This window comes from Boleophthalmus pectinirostris, unplaced genomic scaffold, assembly GCF_026225935.1.
Source record: "Boleophthalmus pectinirostris isolate CB_2022bp ecotype Guang Dong unplaced genomic scaffold, ASM2622593v1 HiC_scaffold_23, whole genome shotgun sequence".
NCBI classification, from domain to species: domain Eukaryota; kingdom Metazoa; phylum Chordata; class Actinopteri; order Gobiiformes; family Gobiidae; genus Boleophthalmus; species Boleophthalmus pectinirostris.
Window position 1 is genome coordinate 19,565,302 of NW_026571207.1, and position 20,402 is coordinate 19,585,703.

At 40.3% G+C, this 20,402-nt stretch overlaps 3 protein-coding genes across 3 annotated transcripts; 2 read left to right on the top strand and 1 right to left on the bottom strand.

Moving 5' to 3' along the window:
• The first annotated feature begins 2,315 nt into the window (after positions 1–2,315).
• LOC110158881 (EH domain-containing protein 1-like) lies at positions 2,316–5,856 on the top strand. The gene is made up of 5 exons (XM_055159019.1): positions 2,316–2,340; positions 2,711–3,054; positions 3,511–3,681; positions 3,762–3,926; positions 4,722–5,856. The coding sequence occupies exons 1-5, from the start codon at positions 2,316–2,318 to the stop codon at positions 5,286–5,288; spliced, it is 1,272 nt and encodes a 423-aa protein (XP_055014994.1). The 3' UTR covers positions 5,289–5,856.
• Positions 5,857–7,152: 1,296 nt separating this feature from the next.
• On the bottom strand, positions 7,153–8,463 carry map1lc3cl (microtubule-associated protein 1 light chain 3 gamma, like). Its single transcript, XM_020923513.2, has 4 exons — positions 8,291–8,463; positions 8,152–8,207; positions 7,952–8,058; positions 7,153–7,792 (listed from the first exon to the last, which is right to left on the bottom strand). The coding sequence occupies exons 1-4, from the start codon at positions 8,346–8,348 to the stop codon at positions 7,627–7,629; spliced, it is 387 nt and encodes a 128-aa protein (XP_020779172.1). The 5' UTR covers positions 8,349–8,463; the 3' UTR covers positions 7,153–7,626.
• A 1,876-nt stretch (positions 8,464–10,339) lies between these two features.
• si:ch211-168f7.5 (uncharacterized) lies at positions 10,340–20,381 on the top strand. Its single transcript, XM_020923582.2, has 4 exons — positions 10,340–11,265; positions 15,881–16,088; positions 16,940–17,137; positions 17,212–20,381. The coding sequence occupies exons 1-4, from the start codon at positions 11,068–11,070 to the stop codon at positions 19,602–19,604; spliced, it is 2,997 nt and encodes a 998-aa protein (XP_020779241.2). The 5' UTR covers positions 10,340–11,067; the 3' UTR covers positions 19,605–20,381.
• The last annotated feature ends 21 nt before the right edge of the window (positions 20,382–20,402 follow it).

Genomic DNA, 20,402 nt, shown 5'->3' on the forward strand with positions numbered 1-20,402 from the left:
ATAATAGAGTTTTGCTTTTTAGTAAATGCAAATTCAGTGCTAGGTCATGCTAGAAATGTGTAATTATGAATCTATTATCAACAAGTTAAACTAAACCAGCTGGATTTACTTATCTTTTATAACCGATGTCTCACTTCTAACCAGGCAGTTTCATCAGAGCTTGTGTTAGTGATTGTGACTCCCACGGTAGGAGGGGTGGTGATGTTTTAATGACATCACCAAATCTTATTCCTGGATGTCTCAAATTAATCATTAATGGGTGGAAATTAGCACTGCAAAATTAGTACTGGCACTACAACCTGGTACAATGCATCTATCCTGTCAAGGTTAATGTATATTGTGCATTAAGTAAATAAACTAAACCAAACTAATCTATATAATGCTTATGTTATTAGGTTCTTTTTTCAGACCAAGAGTTTGTTTTCATACCTGACAGTTTCGACTGCTCACTAGCGGTTTTCTTTAGCGTGGTTAAGAGATATTGCTGTGATGTGTCTGAAACTGTCAGGTAAGAAAACAAACTCTTTGTCTGAAAAAATAATCTAACAACATAAATTATTGGAAGATCAAATGAACTTCATTGGACTATATAATGCTTTACATAAATTATTAACCAAATCACACACACTTTCTTACACCACTGTACTCAGACATTTGAAGCAAAATGGACTGATTGTATTGCCTGAGGAAAGACGTATTGGGAGTGTATCAGCTGGTGTAGTATTAAGGTCACCCTCCAGTAAGTTGATGGTGCCTGATGTCTGTGTTGTAGATCAGTCATATTTCCATATGTACTTTGGCTGCGGGTTTTTATCTCATTCACACATGGCCTCACACTGGCTCTCTGAACCATTGTTTCAGAGTAAACATTACTAGGCTCCACTGTAGACTATACTCACTATACCCTGTGTGTCATCTATAAACAGCACTCATTGAGGAACTTCAGAAAGAGGGGCACAATAGCTGACAAGATGAGAGGAAATGACCAATGTAATCTGAGATTTTCAGATGGAAAAATATAGAAGAAAATATATACCTGGAATTGGTTTCATGTGGTAAAAAGGAAACGTCTTCCATGTGCGCTCAGCCTGAACGGTCATTGTTGCCTCCCTGATACAAGTGTTGAAATCTTGTATACAGAAACTGGTTTTGCAGAACAGGTTGGTTCTTTAACTTCAATCATGTTTGACAGACAGAAACAAAAATATTTAAAGGTCAAAGTCAAAACTACCTCATTTGACTTCTTAAAAAATTTTAAAAATAGTTTTCAAAGTTCACTTTTTTGTTATGTTGTTGAAGATAGAAATTGTTACAGCAGCAAAATCAAAGGACTTTTTAGCAGCCCCTGTTCTTGTGAGCAACTTGTGAAATGCACACACCATTTCGTTGTTTAAATACACAGATAGCCCTCTGGTGTATTCCTGTCTGCATATGTCATGGAAAGACCATATATGTGAAGTCTTAGCAGCTGCCAGTCTCCTTCTCTGACACATGTTTAAAACCGACAAATGTCTGTAACCCGCTGTCCACTGGGATTTTCAATGTATTCTCTGCATGCACACACCTCTGTTTCCTCACAGTATTTGGTCAGTCGACTTGGACTAGTAAACGCAATAAAATTTTCATCTTCAGTAACACTTAGTTTGTCTTTGTGCCTGTGTCACCGTCCTGTCTTTGGTGTGCACATGTTTGAACAAAGAGGCCATGTAGGAATGTGTGCAGTGTAGATCTGAATGTGGAGACAGGTTGCTTTTCTTAGATCAGATGACAGAAACTCCTATCACAGCCAGAGCTTTTTCCTTCTCTCTCTGTAAACTGCCCTGTGGGTTGAGAAGTTACATTGTTTACTGCAATACAGTTGGTTTGGTTTAGAACTGGTTTTGTAGTCTCTCTCTACTGTTGAATCTCATGACTATACACTTTTTAAATGATCATTTGGTCAACTTTCATCACACTAGATCGTCTGATTTCCACACAAGGCAATAATATTTCATGTATATTTATCATTCAAGTTTAGGTAATTATTACAGCGATCGCATACATAACTCTTTTAATCTACTACATAAAATTCCTTGTGTAATTATAGTTTGTCTTCATTCAAAATATCCATCAAATGACATTGAGTGGGTGTAGTTAATAGTTAGCCAACCAGTCTTTACAAGATCATGGCTCAATAGAATTGAGCTAACATTGGATCAAACTGTAGTACCAACAAACCAACCTTTGCTCAATAGCCGTATGTGTTAAGTATTACATTCCTGTATTTCTCTCTGAGATGCACTATTCACAAAATGTTTCCATGCGTTGTTTGTGACATGAGTGGAAAGGTAAATGATGCAGGTACATGCCAGGTGGTGACTTCACTGAGTTAAAATGTTCTCAGGAGGTGTTTATGACCATCTTGGCAGACAAAAACACACTTAAAACACATTTATTATTTTACTGTTTGTAAGTAATAAATTGTCTCTTAATGCTAGGGCAGAGAAAATTTTGACACAGTGAATTAAGTAAAATTGAACCAAAAACAAAAGCACACATGCCTTCATTTACTGTGGCAAAATAAAAACTTGACAGAAGCTAAACCAAGACTGAATAATGATTTTAATGATCCTGAACAAGAAAGATCATGAGTAAAATCTGCATTTTTATAAATTTTTTTGTTCTTTTGTTTTGTTCATTTTTTTTTAAACATTTCTGTAAAATGGGGAAGTTTGGGGAATATTGCAGTATCGATATGTTTATATATATGTATGCATCAATATATTGTGCATCACTAATAAATGCAACTTCTTGTATTTAAATATCTTTTCAGGTTACGACTTTGCTGCTGTTCTTGAATGGTTTGCTGAGCGCGTAGATCGAATTATTCTCCTTTTCGACGCTCACAAGCTGGACATCTCTGACGAGTTTTCAGAGGTCATCCGTGCCCTGAAAAACCATGAAGACAAAATGCGTGTGGTTCTGAACAAAGCCGACCAGATCAGCACACAGCAACTGATGAGAGTCTATGGAGCTTTAATGTGGTCCCTGGGAAAAATTATCAACACTCCTGAGGTAAATACTGTAGTAGTCAGTCTGCTAGTAAAATTATTACTTACAGTAAACTGTCCTCATATTATGAAGTACTTTACATCTAATTGCCAAACAACACTGTTAGCTAATGTTGCTGAAGGTTCTCCTCTAATCTAACCTACCTTCATGTGATGATCTCTTGACATCATTGGCAAAGTTAATGTTTGATGCGGATTTAGATTCATAAACCTTGAAAGAAAGCAACCTTTGAATCGTCTGGAGAATAATTCATTGACTTTGAGAAGTCCTTGTTGTAAAGCCCCTCCACATGATATACTGCTCTTGTCACATAAACTTTAGAACTGCCTAAATACTTGAGCCATAATAGTAATTCATCTGTCTTTTGTAAACTTCCATTGTATGTAAAGTGTTTAACATTTTTTAATAACAAAAGCTGTGACCAGTGTTTAAGTTTTAACCTGTGTAATTTTAATCCAGGTGGTGCGTGTGTATATTGGGTCATTCTGGGCACAGCCGCTGTTGGTCCCAGACAACAGGAAGTTGTTTGAAGCTGAAGAGCAGGACTTGTTTCTGGATATTCAATCATTGCCACGAAATGCAGCACTGCGTAAACTTAACGATCTCATCAAACGAGCCCGCCTTGCAAAGGTTTTTTTAAAAATTATTATTACTTCATTATGTTACGTTCAGTTAATGTATTTTTAAAACATTTATTTAAAAACTTTTAGGTGCATGCATACATCATCAGCTCCCTGAAAAAGGAGATGCCCAGTGTGTTTGGAAAAGATTCCAAGAAGAAAGAGCTCATTGGTAATCTTGGAGAAATCTACCAAAGGATCGAGAAGGAACATCAGATCTCTCCAGGAGACTTCCCCAACATTAGCAAGATGCAGGTTTGTAACTGTGTTTATGCTTTACATCAACTGATAGTGTTGAAAGGACTCATATCATTCAAAATTTGCTTTTATGAGCTTTTACTCAAAGTTGCGTTTTGAGTGATTCATGCATATTGAGTAATCTCGGCTTGTTCTACATTTCAAGCTTGAGTACTCACACCTTCTCCCAGTTATACTTGCTCAAAGTCCTACACACAGGGTCAAAAAACTTAAAAAAAAATTTGCAAAGCAAATGAAAAATAAAACACTATAAATTAAAAATGGATCAATATGTTATTTTACAAAAATCATGCCTCATTACATGTGTTAGTAGTTCATTACTTATTATTATTATATTATATTATTATTATCATTTTAAAAATCATGTCTTCTTTTAGTGTAAATTTATTTGGTTTCACTTGGCAAGTGAGAATAAAGAATAAGAATAAAGAAATCACATTTAAGTGACTGACTGGATGATCTCAAAAGACGTAAAGTGATGCTACTTCTCTTTTAGCAGGCAGAATAGCTTCATACTCTTTTTGACTCTGTACAATGTTCTCAGTGTTATTTAAAGGTTTAGACAAATATGGTTTGGGGGAACATGGCCTCTCACCTTTCACTCCTCTCACATCTTTGCCCCTGTTTCCTGCCCTTACCTCCAGGATGGGCAGGCCTGGGATGAGATTTATTTTTCCTGGTTTGTCAGGAAATCCTGCTTCTTCTATGCTGCTCCCATTGGTAGCCATTGAAGACTGATCTATTTGTAACACCAATTCCTGTTTTCACTCAACCTCCATCTTTTCATTTCAGGAGATACTCAATGGCCAGGACTTCTCAAAATTTGCCTCTCTGAAGCCCAAGCTGTTGGAGCAGGTGGAGGACATGTTGGCCAATGACATCGCCCGACTTATGGCTCTGGTGCGCCAGGAGGAGGCTGCAATGCCCAGTCAGAGTGTCCATGGAGGAGCCTTCGAGGGGGCCATGAGTGGTCCATTTGGCCACGGCTATGGAGAGGGTGCTAGCGAGGGAATAGACGAGTTGGAGTGGGTGGTGGGGCGCGATAAGCCCTCATACGATGAGATCTTTTACACTCTGGGCCCCATCAATGGCAAAGTGTCCGGTGCTGCAGCCAAAAAGGAGATGCTGAAGTCGAAGCTGCCCAACACCGTGCTGGGAAAGATTTGGAAGCTGGCAGATGTGGATAAAGATGGCTACCTTGATGATGAGGAGTTTGCGCTGGCAAACCACCTGATCAAAGTGAAGCTAGAGGGCCATGAGCTGCCCCCAGAGCTTCCTAATCATCTAGTGCCTCCATCTAAACGTGAGCTAGTTGCAGAAGATGCCCGTAAAAAGGTGCAAGATGCTACCAGAGAGTGAAAATATAGTATGAGCCTTACAGGTATAAGTTTGAATTTTTCAGTAAGGATAAGGGAAAGTTGTAATGTGGGATGTATTGGCAACTGAGAGGGCTAGTAATAATTACTGTAGAGCAAAGAGATCTTTCATTCGCAACAACCACCTCTAGGAGTATATCCTTACTTCTAAGTTCAAACTAATACTGTGATCATTGCTAGCTGAGCCTCCCAAGTTTCCTGAAACACCAGAGGATATATGCAGAGAGCTTGCTCACCAGACTTTGGGCTTCCAAGGACAAAATGTAGTTAGATATCTGTTATAAATGAAAGAAGGGTGATTATCTATCAAAGACTTTACTGGATGATTCACTGGGACATGACAAGTCACATGAACTATCGTCCTAAATAGCGTTATTATATTCTGATCCAAAGAATTATAGTTTTCATTTTTAGAGAGAATGTGGAAGTGGAAATCAACTGTTGGAATTGTTTTATCTATATTTTTGTATTTCCCTATGGTTAACTCCTGCTCTTTCCAGATGTTTCTTTTTATTATTTTGTGAGATAAATAAAAGTAATTCTTTATTGTATTTTGTCTGGCAACACAAATCGTCATCACCAAATGAGTCAATCTTGAAAACAAAAACCATTGTTAGGTCATGTGTACAACTGAGTCATAATGGCCTGACACTACACTGCCCTCTGTTGGTCATTTTTGGCAAAACAATACTAGCTTTACTATACCAAGTTTCATTTGATTACTGAAGCTTTGGTGAAGCACTTGTGATGCGTGACACAAAGTAATTTGAATATAAAGCTTTGATGCGTTTGCTCAAACCCGTGCACTTGCTCAGTTTCCTTTGAATACGCACTTTCTTCGTTCCGATCAGTTCTAAATTGTTCAATGGCAACAGCTTTTTCCTACATAGGGTCTACTACTTTATACACGTCTTTACAAACTTTACCCAATATGCCTATGTCCACCAAAAGGCGCACCATTGTGTTAGTACGTCTTAGCACTAATTAAATGCAAATTTTATCGCTTTTGTGTGACATTTAGCAAACAGGTCTTAATTACATGTTGGAACTTGAAATCTAATTGTTGGCCTATTTCAGTGCAGAGCGCCTAACTCATAGTATAATATATAATGCTTTGTTGTCTTCAAGAATAAACACAGGTTTGCTTTCATGGATAAGCAGAGACGCAATCTTACAAAATAATATAGCTGATGTATGGTATAGTATGGTAAAGAATTTTTATTTGAGCTGTTTCTTTTTCTAAACAAGTTGCACTTCTAAACCCTGCAGTGCGGTATTATGAATCAATGTGCATGTACATAACATACATAACCTAATTTAAGTGTCAGCTGCCTCGTGGTCCCTCTTGTTCCAGGATGACAATACATTTCAACAAAGGTGTGGAAATACAGTAGTGTGTGCCTGCTCCCCCCGTACTACACCCTGTCTTCTTTAAATACATAGACTTATTTTTATTTTATTTTTTATTCGTGTTCTTTCATCGTTTCGGCCCACTTCCCGCTTCTAATTTTTTGGTTTATCTTTTGGCTCCTGCAAGTCACGTTTCTACTAATGTAAAATTGCGTCTGACACACTGACCTTTGCACTGAGTAGATTGGGCCAAGCTTACGTGACTCTCACTTGCGAGGCGTGCCACTTGTGACAGGTGGGTGAGGAATGGAGCACCTTTGTGTGTATAGCCCTAATTATATTTAACATAAGCCTAAATGCCAGAACAATTAATCTTACCTTCACCGTGAAAGCCCTGTAATCTAAATGTATCTATATTGACTGATAAAACTTAATTTTATTTGCATGTTTTTGCTGTTATTTTAATGAGGTGTGTACACAAACAGACAAACCATGAATTAAAATACTTATTATTTATTGTTGGCTGATACAGAACAGCAGGAATTAGAGACTTGTTTCTGATGCCGTGATTTTATTTCACATTTTGAAGGGAATGTAGAGGCAATCCGGACAGAACAGTAAGTGCTTTAAAGGAGTCATAACAATAATACTGGATATAGACCCTGTTTTTAGAATTGATGGATTTTATATTGCACTGGCAGTATCTCTTGAATATGGCACATACGCCTAATCTGTATTCATATAGGTTTCAGCTTCCTCTTATATGCTACATTTTTAGGACTCACTATGGCAACAGTCCTAATTGTTCATTATTCTGAAAACCATAGATATTAAATCTGCCAGTGAGTTCACTTTGACACTGATGGAGCCTTTGCTGATTGAGGTATAGGCTCATATGCAGTTTAGCTTTAAAAAAGGACAGCAGCATTCACAGCTTGGTTCAGAAGTCCTCAACATGGCCGTTCTGGTGCCTAGGAGGCTCCGAAGACTTCTTGTGAGGCGTAGGTGATGTAGAGGAAACCGTCCTGGTCACTGTAAAGGGAGTAGATCTCACCCATACTTGATGACATACAAGACATGCTCTTCTCTGCCACCAACAGAAACAGGGCCTGAGTTGATTCCAGATCTATTTTATTTCTAGGAATAAAAGCAGAATACATAATTAGACAAGCTGCAGTGACTCATAGCTAAGGAGCAGAATGCAAATATGACAGCAAGATGGAAGATACTGTGAAGGCATTTGTCTAAAAAATGTTCAAATAAAAATAGCTAAGTGTGAATAGAATAGGTACATACCTTAGTAGACAGAGGAACTGACCCAATGTGAGCTCAAAGGGAACTAGGAACTTTGTCTTGTCCAAAAGTGGGAGAGATTTCTCACGCATGTAACGCTCAACAATTACCTACAGAAACAAAATATAGAGTTCAAGCTCCTTGCCAACTTGTCCATACCATGGTCTACATATTGATAGAATATAAGTGTAAGCTTTACTTACAGGTAACTTGTTTGGGAATTTAGTCCGGATATTGCACACTTCATCTTTTCTTGTGGCTGCAAAAGAGAATTGATGATTATAAATGATGATGAGAAATAAAGTACAGCTTAAGTCAATAGAAAATATCTACATCACTCACCGAGGCATTTTCTTTGTTTGAAGGGCATCATCTCCATGGATTTCTCAAAAGGAGCCATTTTTTTTTTCTTTGGGTGGTTCGAATAGACCAGTAGTGATGGAGGTGGTGGTGGTCTTACCCAGGCTGACACTTAAGTCCCCTCGGGTGGAAGTTGGCAAACCCCAGTGAGCTGCCTGCAGGACCACTGTTTTATAGGGGAGAAGGGAGGAGTCGAAATGTGACACCAACAACACAAAAGCCCACTCCTTGTCCCTGTGAAGAGTCTGGATGCTCTGTCCCTGTTCTTTGGCCTTCTTTTACCGGTTTAAACCAGATTTACATGGTGTACCTATCTGCAGAAGATCTCTCTCATCCACTTGTGACATTGTTCTGTCGATCACATACAAATCCAAGACTGTGGTGAGGCCGAGTACATGCTAAGTGTAATGAGGGCAGCCTAATTTGTGCAGCACAAAGTGTTCAGAAAAACAAACAAACAAACAAAAAAAAAAAAAAAAAAAAAGAAAAACAAGCCATGATCATTTTCTACTTCAGGACTAAACATCTGACATTTCACTTCTCAGATGGGCTGAGATAATTGATCAGATAATATCATTAGGTAAGGCCTAAATGATAGGTCAATAAAGGCTTGTCATATGCCCAAGAAAATAATCTTACAGTTTTTTTTATTTTTTATTTATCTGGCTATACTTCCCTACAAAGGAAGAACGCTGTAACATCATGTTTGGTCAAAAACGAGTTAATGTCATTTTGGGGGTACTTGAGACCTCCTTTATCATGTGAATAAATATTGTGAAAAATATTGAGCTCAAAATGGACATTTGACCCTTATTTGGCAGCTTCTGTACTCTGCCTTTGTATCATGTGCCAAATATAAGGAGTCTTGCAAAGGCAAAAGGCATTAACAGTATATGTTTTGTTTGTGATTTAGTTCATAAATATATTTTATTTTAAAATCCAACCTCTCGCCTCCTTCTTTTTGTTGCAGCCTTGGCATAGGGTCTTAACACATTAAATAAAGATACCTTTCTATTCAATAATACCCGGTACTTAAATTATCTTTAAAATGAAAGTATTTTGTGTATTTATTCATACTCTACATATTATACTGCAAAGTAACTTGTCTGTCAAACTGTTTAACTGTGTAATGTTGCACAGTTTTAAAAAAATGATATAGAAGACCTTTGGGTCTCCTTTCAAACAAACACCATGATGACTAGACCTTGGTGAGGTGTTCTTATAAGGGATGTAAGTCTGGTTGCAATGTCTGTTATTGCCTTTTGCCTTTGCACGACTCTTTATTTTTGGCTCATGATATAAAGGCAGAGTACAGGAACTGACAAAGAACAAACGGCAATTTTTGAGTTCAATATTTTTCTCATACAAATATTTCTTCATTATAGCAACTAGTTGTAAAATTTTGGGAGCTCTACCAATTATACTTTTGTCTGGACAAAACAGACACACTCTGGCGAGTTAAGGTCTTTTGCCTTTGTAGACGATATAGTAGCCTAGTATCTCCGTAACCTAGTCAGAAAGAGGCGTTGTTTTTGATTGTGCCGCTGATGGGCAAACAGCACCCTCTGGCGGTTTAGGGTGGTACAACAGGGTTAGAATAAGGGCCTCGATGCACCTGTCACAGGGTGACATGGAACAAGTCTATGCCAAAGGGTCGTGAACAGACTGTGACCTGTTTAGTAAACATTGAACATGCTGTAATCTGTGTGTAGCCAGCCTGGCCTTTTTCTGTAGCCTACAATAAAACATCCAACCTACTTTTTAAATTTAATCCTGTGTGATTTTACTGCAAAAATATCCTGCTATAAAATGTCTCACTACTGTAATCCACAGGACAGTTGAGGCCTGCCATAATATGTTTCTGAGAACATGATCAAAGTGATAACTATGATACTAGTTTGCCCCCTTTCTTTATCAGAATAATAGGCTAGGCCTAATCCATATTTCGAAATATTATTGCATTATTATTAAGCTTTTTTTTTTTTCTTTTCTTTTTTTAAACATCAATAAACCACTATATAATTTTAGCCCTGACTGATGATGAACACAGTTACATTTTTAACTTGTTATGGTCACGTTGCGCAGCTCCGGTGCGGTGGCCGCGAGAGGAGCTCAGAACGCGCGCCTTGCACACGGTGGTACCGCTGGAGGTGCTGCGGCCCTTATTCCGGTAGGAGTCGATTTTTGCCGGACGCCGAAGCCCACCGCAAGCCTATCTGAGTAATTTATTAGATCTATTCAGCGCCAGTCTATTTGAACGACAGTTCATTACTCAGTCCTAAGGTCCTAACAGGCACAGTCCATTCGAAAAACTTCAGTGTCCAATGAGAGGACAGTTTTGGTGCAGTGGCTCCTCCTCCTTCTGCTTGCTCCACATGTAACGCTACCAGCCTCTGTGTCTAATGCATTGTTTCATTTGGAACGAAGTGTCCGCGCCTGTAACACGCACTTGACGCACGCATCTGTGATACACTTGAAACCATCGACTGCGTCAGGTGGAAGCAGAGAACATCCGTTTGATGTCTTTCCATTTCCCCTCACAGGGATCATTGATTTCAGTTTGGTACTGCTCAGCGGTTTGACTCGATGCTGTAACTGCATGGTACATTAGTCATGGTGAGTCTTCGTTTTTCTTGCTTCTTCTACCACTGGGCTGTGGAGATGAGACGGTCTCGGGCTCGTGCTGCCCTATCAGCTACGGGAGCCTAGTCCCGCGGACAATAAAGTGGTGCTCGTGGTCAGCGACTTTGAATTGGAGGATGGCGGGGCGCAGAGGCTGTGTGAACTCGTTGTGGTCAGGCACAGAGCGCGTCCGCATCGGAGAGCGACTCAAAGCAACACTGGCGGGAGTCTTGGAGCTGGAGCTGCTCAGGTGCAAACAGCTGGAGCTCGTGGACGCTGCGCTGGACAGCAGTCGGAACCAAGATCAGAGCTGCATAACATCTCTAAGGCAACAGGTCAGTAAGAGTCCATTTCGACATGAATTTTGTAGGAATATGGGGAGAATGGGAATGATGGTGCCAATAAGCCTTGCGCCCGTGGGCATGCACGTCCTGCGTGATGCCAGAGCATCTAAGCATTACCCCGCTCCAACTAGAGAGCGACACTTCAACGTGGACTTCTGAGCGCGTGGTCCAGTCTGTCTGCTTGGCTCAGTGCCCTGCTCAAGGGCACATAGACAGTAAGTGCTAGTACAGGTATTAATAGACACCCACCACTAACTGGACACTGTTGTGTTCTGGCTGTGGTGGTCTAAGAGCTTATCAGTGAAAGGTCACTTTGGGGGGCTGTTTGTATTCACATCACACTCTGTGACAGTGTAACAGTATGAGCGTCCCCTCTGTGGAATAACCTTTTTAAACTTGTCCTCCATTATAATCCCAAAGGTTGTGTGTGAACTCTCCCACACATAACCTTTTTATTTTCCCAGTGTTGCCCTGAAACTGATACATGGGCTCTTTTTGTGTGGAGAATGTGGAGAATGTAGGTTGACATGTGATACAGAGGGACATGATGAAAGCAGGTAACATCCTGAAACAGGGATGCTGAGCTCCACTTTTGTCATGATGTGTGATCATCAAACCACTGAAGAAATCAGATGTCACTTATAGCCTACTCTTAGCAGGATTTGTCTTGAACATTAGGGGCACATGGAAATATAATGAACTAAGTTTATGTAGCCTAGTAGTATCTTGTTAATATGTCAACCCTCAAATTTAACAGACTTCTAACCTTTGGGTTTGGATTGGCTACAGGTATTTACACAGCAGTATTTCTCATTAAAGCTCATGTTATGTTTTATTCACATTTGGGTGTAAAATCAGCCCTCTTTAGTCTCCTTCATCATGGGACTCCAGTGGAATAATTAACACTAATTGCCCTGTGCAGATGGCCTAGTCCTACAGAAATAACTGCCATTCACACATAGTTTTTTGGGTCTAATGTGATGATTGAATTCAGTTTGTGACTTGTGCAGTAAACACTAACAGTGTGGGTGAGCTGATTTAATTTTATGGGCATAAGTGACCTGAGGTTTTTTTTTTGTTTACTCTTATTGTCATGGTGGTGTGAGAGAAGGACCTTGTGGAGACTTGAATTTGAGATTAGTGGAGTTGTAGCTAGTTCTTTCAGTTAATCAGTTTCACTTTTTAATACTAAAGAAAAAAGTATTTATGAAGCAATGCCCACACTGGGGGAGGAAAAGATAAAACAGGAATAATTTTCCTCTTCTCGAGACACTGCCATCTGACAAGAGCACAAGTTTGGAAGTGCAGCTCATAATGTCCTCACCACCCACCTATCCCCATCTTAGCTGCATTCCCCCGCAGAGCTGAGATATCCCGCAGACCGGGCCTGTAGCATCGCTCATTCTCACCTCTGAAGGGAGCTGACAGAGAGTCTGGAAACCTGCCCTTGCAGTTAGGCCTCCACCACAAACATACACGACATTTACTCGGAGGGAGAAGCGCTATTCAGACAATACTGACTACAATTCAGCTTGTACTCTGAACCTGCTGAGGAGAGTCACAGGGCAAAAATGAGTATGCATCTGTGCAAAATAAAAAAAAAAACATAGATTCTGGATGAATCATGTTGCAATAGGTCTAATATATTTAGAATAAGATGTCATGTGATTCACCTCTTCATTTAAATTGCAATTACAAATCCATATTCTTTTGTTTTGATATTTAAATTTTCTAAACCCACTCACCTCAACTTAGATCATATCTGAGCGTTCAGATTTGGTTAATCACCCAGTACTATTTATACAGTTGTGGGTACTCAAATAATTAAAAATATTAACCTAACATAACAGATATATATATGCATGTGTGTGTGTGTGTGTGTGTGTGTGTGTGTGTGCGTGCGTGCGTGCGTGTGTGTGTGCACGCGTGCGTGTGTGTCAGTGTTGGAAATGAAAACCCAGATTGATCCATCTCACATTTTCAGCAAACATGTCAAGGCTAAAGGCATGACCTTTACCAACAAGAGAACACCATGTTTTAAAACAGCAAACTTCTGGCTAAGAAATCTGTGATAGAAAATGTATACACTGGCATTGCATAATAAATTAATAATAAATAAAATGTTGGTGTCTGTCCATTAAAATGACACCTAAAAAAATGGGTCCTGCAGGTTCTGTAATGCTGATATTTTCATTTTGCTGTAGCCCACCGTGAATATTTTTAAACTGCTAGAGGAGATGTGGAGCATGGTCTATTTTGTTACGGCATACATAATTCATGAATAATAAATGGTGTTCTGAACAAGTGTGTTCCTTTGTTCAGCAAACTCCTTCCTACACAATATTCTGACAAATGTATTCTGCCTCACTGTCCCCCACTGCAATTTGTCTAGCGATAACGACATAAGACAGTCAATTGGAGTAGGTGTATGGCTGCTGAGTGAACACACTAACATTATTATCCAATCAACCCATACGTTTTCTACATGTTGCACCAATGAGGCTACAGTTGCCCCCTCAAATGGACTTGTATCAGGTTTCATAGTGGGCAAACCCCTCCCATTTGTCTGTCCATCTCTAATGATTTGATCTTGAACTGGTTTCTGTGTAACACTATACCCTATAAGCTGGAGAGCATGTATCTGTCAGGGTATCTGTTGAGTGGGCTGTGGTGGAACAGTATAGCTGGTTATTCCACATATTCCATATTTTGGTTGAAACCAAAAATGTTTATCACACACAATTGAAAGGTTAATTCACAGATAATTTAGTTAAAAGTGCATTGTGTGACTTTTCTGGTGGAGGCGCCATCAAATGCTTTTCTCCATGAAGATGTGATTGCTTTGTCTTTGTTTGGTATGGTATTTAAACCTTTCTATCTTTATGGAGACCAAACCAGACCAAGTTACAGGTCAGATGTATGGAGAGGCAACTCCGTTCACAGTCAGAATTCCTGTTTTTGAGCTCTAAATTAAAATTGATTGAATAAAATAAAAGGTTAGTTTAATGTTTAATGTCATACTGTGGAAAATTCCAGGCAGAGCAATGACATATCCACAGAAACAACCACGTGATTTACCCTCTACCAAAAAAGTTACTCAATGCACCTTTAATATTAGTATTAGTATTTACTAAGTACTTATTCACTTGAATCATATCTTCTTCCATATTTTGTGTAACTGTTGTGTGTCTGTGTGGGTGGATGAGCGAGTGAGAGTTGAAGCCAGCAGCTGTAGCCATGGTGAGTAGGGGGCGGCAGGCTTAAGGGATATTATAGGAAAGGGAGGGGGATTATTTGACCAACAGGAGAGTTTTAAAGGAGTGTGGGGGTTCTGGGGTCTTGTTAGATGCCCTTCTCGCTCACCCGGCAACCACCCACCCATCAGACTATCAACACCCCTCTCTCTCCCACCGTCTTCACTTTTTCTTGCAACATGAGTCACTTCGGCCTTTTTTGTTTCTTTTCTCTTGTATCGGGCACCCACTCATCCACATCTCAGACTGACAGTAAAAAGAAGAAAACAACAGCTAATGCATGCAAGGGAATGTGCATAAGGACATAGGTCACAAGCAGAAAGTTTTGTCAGTGTTCCAAAGTGTTATCGAAATTAAAAACTACGTACCAACAATTCTACTTAATACTACGACTAAAACAACTTGACTCCAGATAGCGTTTATTTGTTTTACTAATTAGTTTGTGTTCATGAGACATTAATCTAATGCCTAAAAAAAAATTTACCATTGTTTCACTTTATACACAAACTTAACATAACAAAATATAGAATATGCATTTGGTATCAGTGGTAATTTAGATAATAATTTTCAAAGATATCCAAAAATGGTAGGAAATGTGAGGAAGAACTTTTTACACACCCATTAGTAAATTGAACAAGTTTTAAGTAATCATAGACTTGGCCTTTTAATTTTTACATTTCAGTCTAGCCCAAGAAGCTTTCTCAGTGTCGCGCCTTGACATTTAGGCACTTCTGATTTACTAATAAGTACGTTTTACAAACAATAGCTTTCTGATATATTGTCTCAAAAAGTCTCACATTTTTCCTCTGGTGGGCCTGTCCTGTCTGAGTACTTCCCCCATCCTTCTGCTGTTTTGAGCTGCTCTTTGTTGAGTCATCTGTCTTCTCCCTTTATTTCCCCTCCCTCTCCTGTTGCCCCAGTGGTGACTCACTACCTGTATTGTTTTCTCAGTAACAAGAGGATTGATCAGTGCCACTCACAGTGCTACTGTTTGTCTGGGCTTGATCAGCCTTATTCTGGGGTTCTTGGCTGCCGTCCTGTGGATTTGGAGATAATTAGAAAGGGGCTTGTGCTCCATCCTGGCCCAGGATCTCCATTTGTAATCTAGAAATGGAGGCACTTTTACCTAAAAGGATCAGATATCTGGTTCCCATAAATGAGGAGTGTCATCATCTGAATATTTTTGCTAGTTAAAATGGACATGGACATGTTACTGCCACTGTCACTTGTACTGTTAAATTAAAGAGTACAATAAGTGCAACACATTGACTATCATATACTTTTTTAATATTTGTCCATTATCTTATCTAACACATAGTAATATTGGCCAATGCCATTTTGTTTTTTCTCAGTTTGTATCTCCACCAGATATCACAGCATTACCTGCCCAAAGCAGCCCAGGGGAGTCAGCAGATGGGACAGTCCACACCGCAGCAGGCTGTGGGGGCCACACTCGCTGGTCTACTCTGTCTTGGGACACCTCCTCTGATCTCCTCTCTCCCCCCACACCTGACCCCATTAGCATGGCCCACCTGGACAGTGACTCCAGACCTAGTTCAGGTAAACAACACTGAAGTGGATTTAAAACAACTTGTTAATACAGTGGCAAGTAGCGCTGCACAATATATAGTTGGTGCAATTATAAAATTGTAAATTGTAAAATGCCTTCTGCAAAGACCAAAATATCCTGTGTTTTAGTATAGAAAATCTAGTTATGCCTGTCATACCTTGGCAATCATGTCCTGAAATTCATGGGATTCTTAGATCAATTTATGCATATTTCAGTCTTCTGTCAGAAGTTAATGCACCTGGAGTTGAACTGAATCCCACTTTATAAATATATATTGCAAATCTAATAGCAATAGTTTTCAACTGAAAAATTGCAATTTGATTATTTTCACAAATCGTGTAGCTTTAGTGGCTAGGAGGTTGACACCTCATTCTTGTGTAAGAGAGGAGTCCTATTAAACATTAACCATGGTATTTTCAAACTCGTGTTTGTACTGGGACTTGTGTCACATTTAGTTCACACTAATCTCAGGAATGCCAAACTCTCACAATGCAATACAATAAAACAGACTCATGTTTGACAAACAAAAAAGGGCAATTGTATACATTTTTCATATTTTAGTCAGCCAGCTATAAGGGTAAAAACATGAATTCTTGGGATAACTACTGAAAGCCAAATCTATAAACATAAACATTATATATTTTATTAATTTGTTAATGAGGAATTGTAATGACAAAAAAGGTAACCAAAAGGAAACTAAGTACTCAACTGAACTGTAGTTATTTATTTAAATAGTGTATTGTTGTAACATTTTATGCACAGTTACGGCATAAAATACCACAAAGTAAAATTTATTTGAAACTGTCGAGTAATTTAATTTTGTGAAATTATCTTGTCTCAGGGTTTTACTCTGTGAGTGGCAGTTCTCTGTCAGACTCTTGTTACTCAGTGTCCAGTGAAGTGGCTCATGGACAGGTACCAGCCAGACCCCAGAAGCTGTGGGACCAGTGCCCCCCACCTGATAGTGCTGACATCTTGTGGACAGATGTGCAGACAGTGCAGCACACCGAAGCAGAGTGCAGCCTTGAACTAGCAGAAGGTAAGGGTGAAAAATGTTATTGTAAAAAAAAAAAATAGGATGACAGCACTGACATGTAACTGTTTGTGTTACAGTAACAAATGATCTGGAAGCAAGTGGTCTAAGCTTTCTGTCTGACCTCTGCTCAGGGTGCAGCAATTCCATAATCCCTTCCCTCCTTCACCTGCTCTGTCCATCATCATCCTCTGCTCTGATTGACCTAAAATCTCAACTAGACCCACGCTACTGTGCAGATCTGGTGTCACGAAGGACCAAAGAGGTGTATCCTTACCCCAGCCCACTGCATGCTGTGGCTCTTCAAAGTCCTCTCTTCACAACACAGGAAAGTACTCAAGCCACTCCTAGTCCTGAAGCTCCCCAATCTGATGACTGCTCTCAACCCACCAGCAACAATGATCATACTCTCCTTACTCAACCAGCCACTCCAACCCAGATTTCCTTCACCCAGTTAGAGCAGTACATCAATCGTCTGGCCCGGCAATACCACGCCCGTGTGTCTGCATCCACCACTGATCTGACTTCATTTGGATCTATATCACTTAGAGGTGTTTGCACAGGAAAAGGCCATGGGTCCACTCAGTCTCTTTCAGCCTTTGAGAGTTTAAGCACACCATGCGCTCTAGGGGGCAACATCACGCCCTGCAAGTCACAGCTGGGAAACTCAGCCAGAGTGAGCTTAATCACAACAGGAAAAAAAGCAACAAGAAATTCCATAAATCTGGGTAATTTACCCTCTGCCACTGGAGAGGATTTGAGTATAAACTTGCATCTAAATGTAAACTTGAACCTCAATCCTGGTTTAAATTCGAGCCGGAGTCTTGTGGACACCCCCAAAAGAGGAAGTTGTGGTGCACTGAAAAGTGAGTTTACCACTGCCTCTTCCTCATCCCTGACCTCCACACCCACTCCAGCACTTAGACCACGCCCTCGGATCTCCACCTGTCCGTCCAGCTTGAGCCATCGCAGCTCTTTGGAGATCGCGCCCTCATTTGGGTCAAGTAATTTTTGTCGATCATTGGACTTTAGCGGTAGTGCACCGGAGCACATGTCAGTGCATGGGTCCAATTCAGGATCAGCTCCTGTCTCTCAGCGAAACAGCTTTAATCAAGAGTCCAGCCCAAACTTCCCCATGGTGGAGGAGATTTCCCGCCTCTCTGGCCTGTCCAAAGATATTGTAGTGGGACTGATGGAGCAAGGGGTGGAGTTGGATATAGATTGCTTTGATGGGGAGACACCAGGAGACATGAGGGGCCATGGTAAAGGCCACCTGGACCAGTCTCATGAGTACACAAGAGAAATGGGTGCACAGAGACCAATTCAGTTGTCTCTAAGTGTCACGCATTCGCCTCAGTCTCAAAGCAGCCTCACCCCTCCTCTTTCACACACCAGCAGCCCTATACATCCTTACCAATCCAATTACATGCCCGTTCCACACCACCCCCATTACTACCCACATGACCTCCCATCATCCACTGCTTCTTCTCCTGCCTCTCGTCCAACCCCAAGGGCCAGATCACCTCCGCATCCTCTGCAACCCTCTCCTATGGGTGCCACTCCTCTGTCTGTGTTTCGCAGAGATGCCCCATTTCAGTGTTCCCTTCCCCGCACAAACACAAGGAGTTCTGCAGTGGATCAATGTGGCATCCCACTCCGAGGAGGATCTCTTCGGCAGAGTGGAGGAGGGGGATGGAAAAGAAGTGAGACACAGGGACTGTACAGAGGGAAGCATGCCTCACACAAACTCATCAGAGCAGCCACTGTCAGCAGCTACGCTAAAAGAGAAGACTACGGCTCAGTTTGGGCTGAAGACAAAGTTGTTGAAAGAGGTGTTCCAATGCCCAAAAAGAACTCTACAAAACTGTGGAGTCGATTTGAAGGACGTCTCTTTGGAAAGGACCCAGAAAGTGAACAGGAGGAGATAGACAGAGCGGAGTATGGCTTTGGATGGAGGAGGAACACCAGTGGAAGCTATAGAAGGGAACAAGATAAGGATTTATTTTGGATGAATGAACCCAAAGGGGAGTACTCGCCCATGTTCTCAAAAAGAAGGGGGAGAGAGGACGGAGAAAGGCGCAGCTCCAGTCTCAGGATTTCCAGAAGAGCTCTGTTCAGGAGTGAGTCCCAAGGTCTGCTTGTGTCCCGTCACCACGAGGAGCCTGTGAAGCGTGCTCTTTGGGTCTCTTCATTAGATGTGGGACAGGGGTCAATGAGGAAGGACGAAGGGGTGAGACTGCTACGAAAGAGGGAGGACAAGGGCCTGTCCTCAACTGCCAGCCTCTTTAACCTGTCTCACTCGGAGAGTATTGAAGGTAGCTGTCAATCCATGTCCCCTCTGTCCTCTCCATCATTCTCTCCATCCCCACCCAGGAGGACACTACAACGCTCACGTTCACTACGAGATTTGGGGAAGAAAGTTTTTGGCTCCATGAGGTCCCTGAGTCTTAAGAGGAAACCATCTAAGAAGTAACTTTTGTCATATAAATTGTGTAGTTTTAATACATATTAAAAATACAAAATAGTAACATAAGCGGCCCCATTAAAAATCTCCTTAATGTTTGCTTCTACAACAGACATACTGCCTCAAAATATTACCAAAGTAACTGAACAAGAGTAGTGTTTAATATCCTTAAAGATGCATTACGTAACTTTTCTGATGGTGCTTCACCTGCTTGTCTCCATGGATTCCTAGAATGTTTGGCAGCATAGCACTGAACTTCTCTATTGGACACTACCAAGCCAACTACAGGCCAGACCTGTAGAGGCAACCCCCCTTCACAGTAAGAATGCTTTTTTTTTTGACAGGTTAGTGCCATACTATGGGACAGTAACATCCTCAAGGAGATGAGCAGGAGGTAGGCCCTAGGAAAGTTGCATAATGCAATAATAGTGTATGTAAATTCATTATTAACTATTACAAAAACATAATTGTACTTGATAATTAAATTGTGGCACATATTCACTGTAAACATAGTTAAGAGTAACAGTGAATCACAACTTCATTAGTAAACCATTGGTATGAAAGTGACTGTAAACACACATTGTGCATGCTCTTGATGGTTTCTTCTACACAGCAGTTCGAATGAAAATGTAATTTCTTTTGTAATGGCAATACTGCCTCTGGAGTACAATCATGTTTGGCCAGACAATTACCAAACCAAGCAAATACTCTTTAATTTTATATTCAACTCAGGACTTAAAATAAATGTAATGATGAGATGTTGTATCATGACTAATAAATACAATGTAAAAAATAAAAGTGTATTTA

Bases quoted from the DNA above. Each gene is read 5' to 3' on its own strand.
- si:ch211-168f7.5 (XM_020923582.2), top strand. From the start codon at position 11,068: ATGGCGGGGCGCAGAGGCTGTGTGAACTCGTTGTGGTCAGGCACAGAG. The intron at 16,089-16,939 runs GTAAACAACACT...ATCTTGTCTCAG, and splicing joins TGACTCCAGACCTAGTTCAG to GGTTTTACTCTGTGAGTGGC. The intron at 17,138-17,211 runs GTAAGGGTGAAA...TTTGTGTTACAG, and splicing joins CAGCCTTGAACTAGCAGAAG to TAACAAATGATCTGGAAGCA.
- map1lc3cl (XM_020923513.2), bottom strand. From the start codon at position 8,348: ATGGCTCCTTTTGAGAAATCCATGGAGATGATGCCCTTCAAACAAAGA. The intron at 8,208-8,290 runs GTGAGTGATGTA...TCTCTTTTGCAG, and splicing joins CAAACAAAGAAAATGCCTCG to CCACAAGAAAAGATGAAGTG. The intron at 8,059-8,151 runs GTAAGTAAAGCT...TTGTTTCTGTAG, and splicing joins AATTCCCAAACAAGTTACCT to GTAATTGTTGAGCGTTACAT.
- LOC110158881 (XM_055159019.1), top strand. From the start codon at position 2,316: ATGAGTGGAAAGGTAAATGATGCAG. The intron at 3,682-3,761 runs GTTTTTTTAAAA...AAAAACTTTTAG, and splicing joins AACGAGCCCGCCTTGCAAAG to GTGCATGCATACATCATCAG. The intron at 3,927-4,721 runs GTTTGTAACTGT...TTTTCATTTCAG, and splicing joins CCAACATTAGCAAGATGCAG to GAGATACTCAATGGCCAGGA.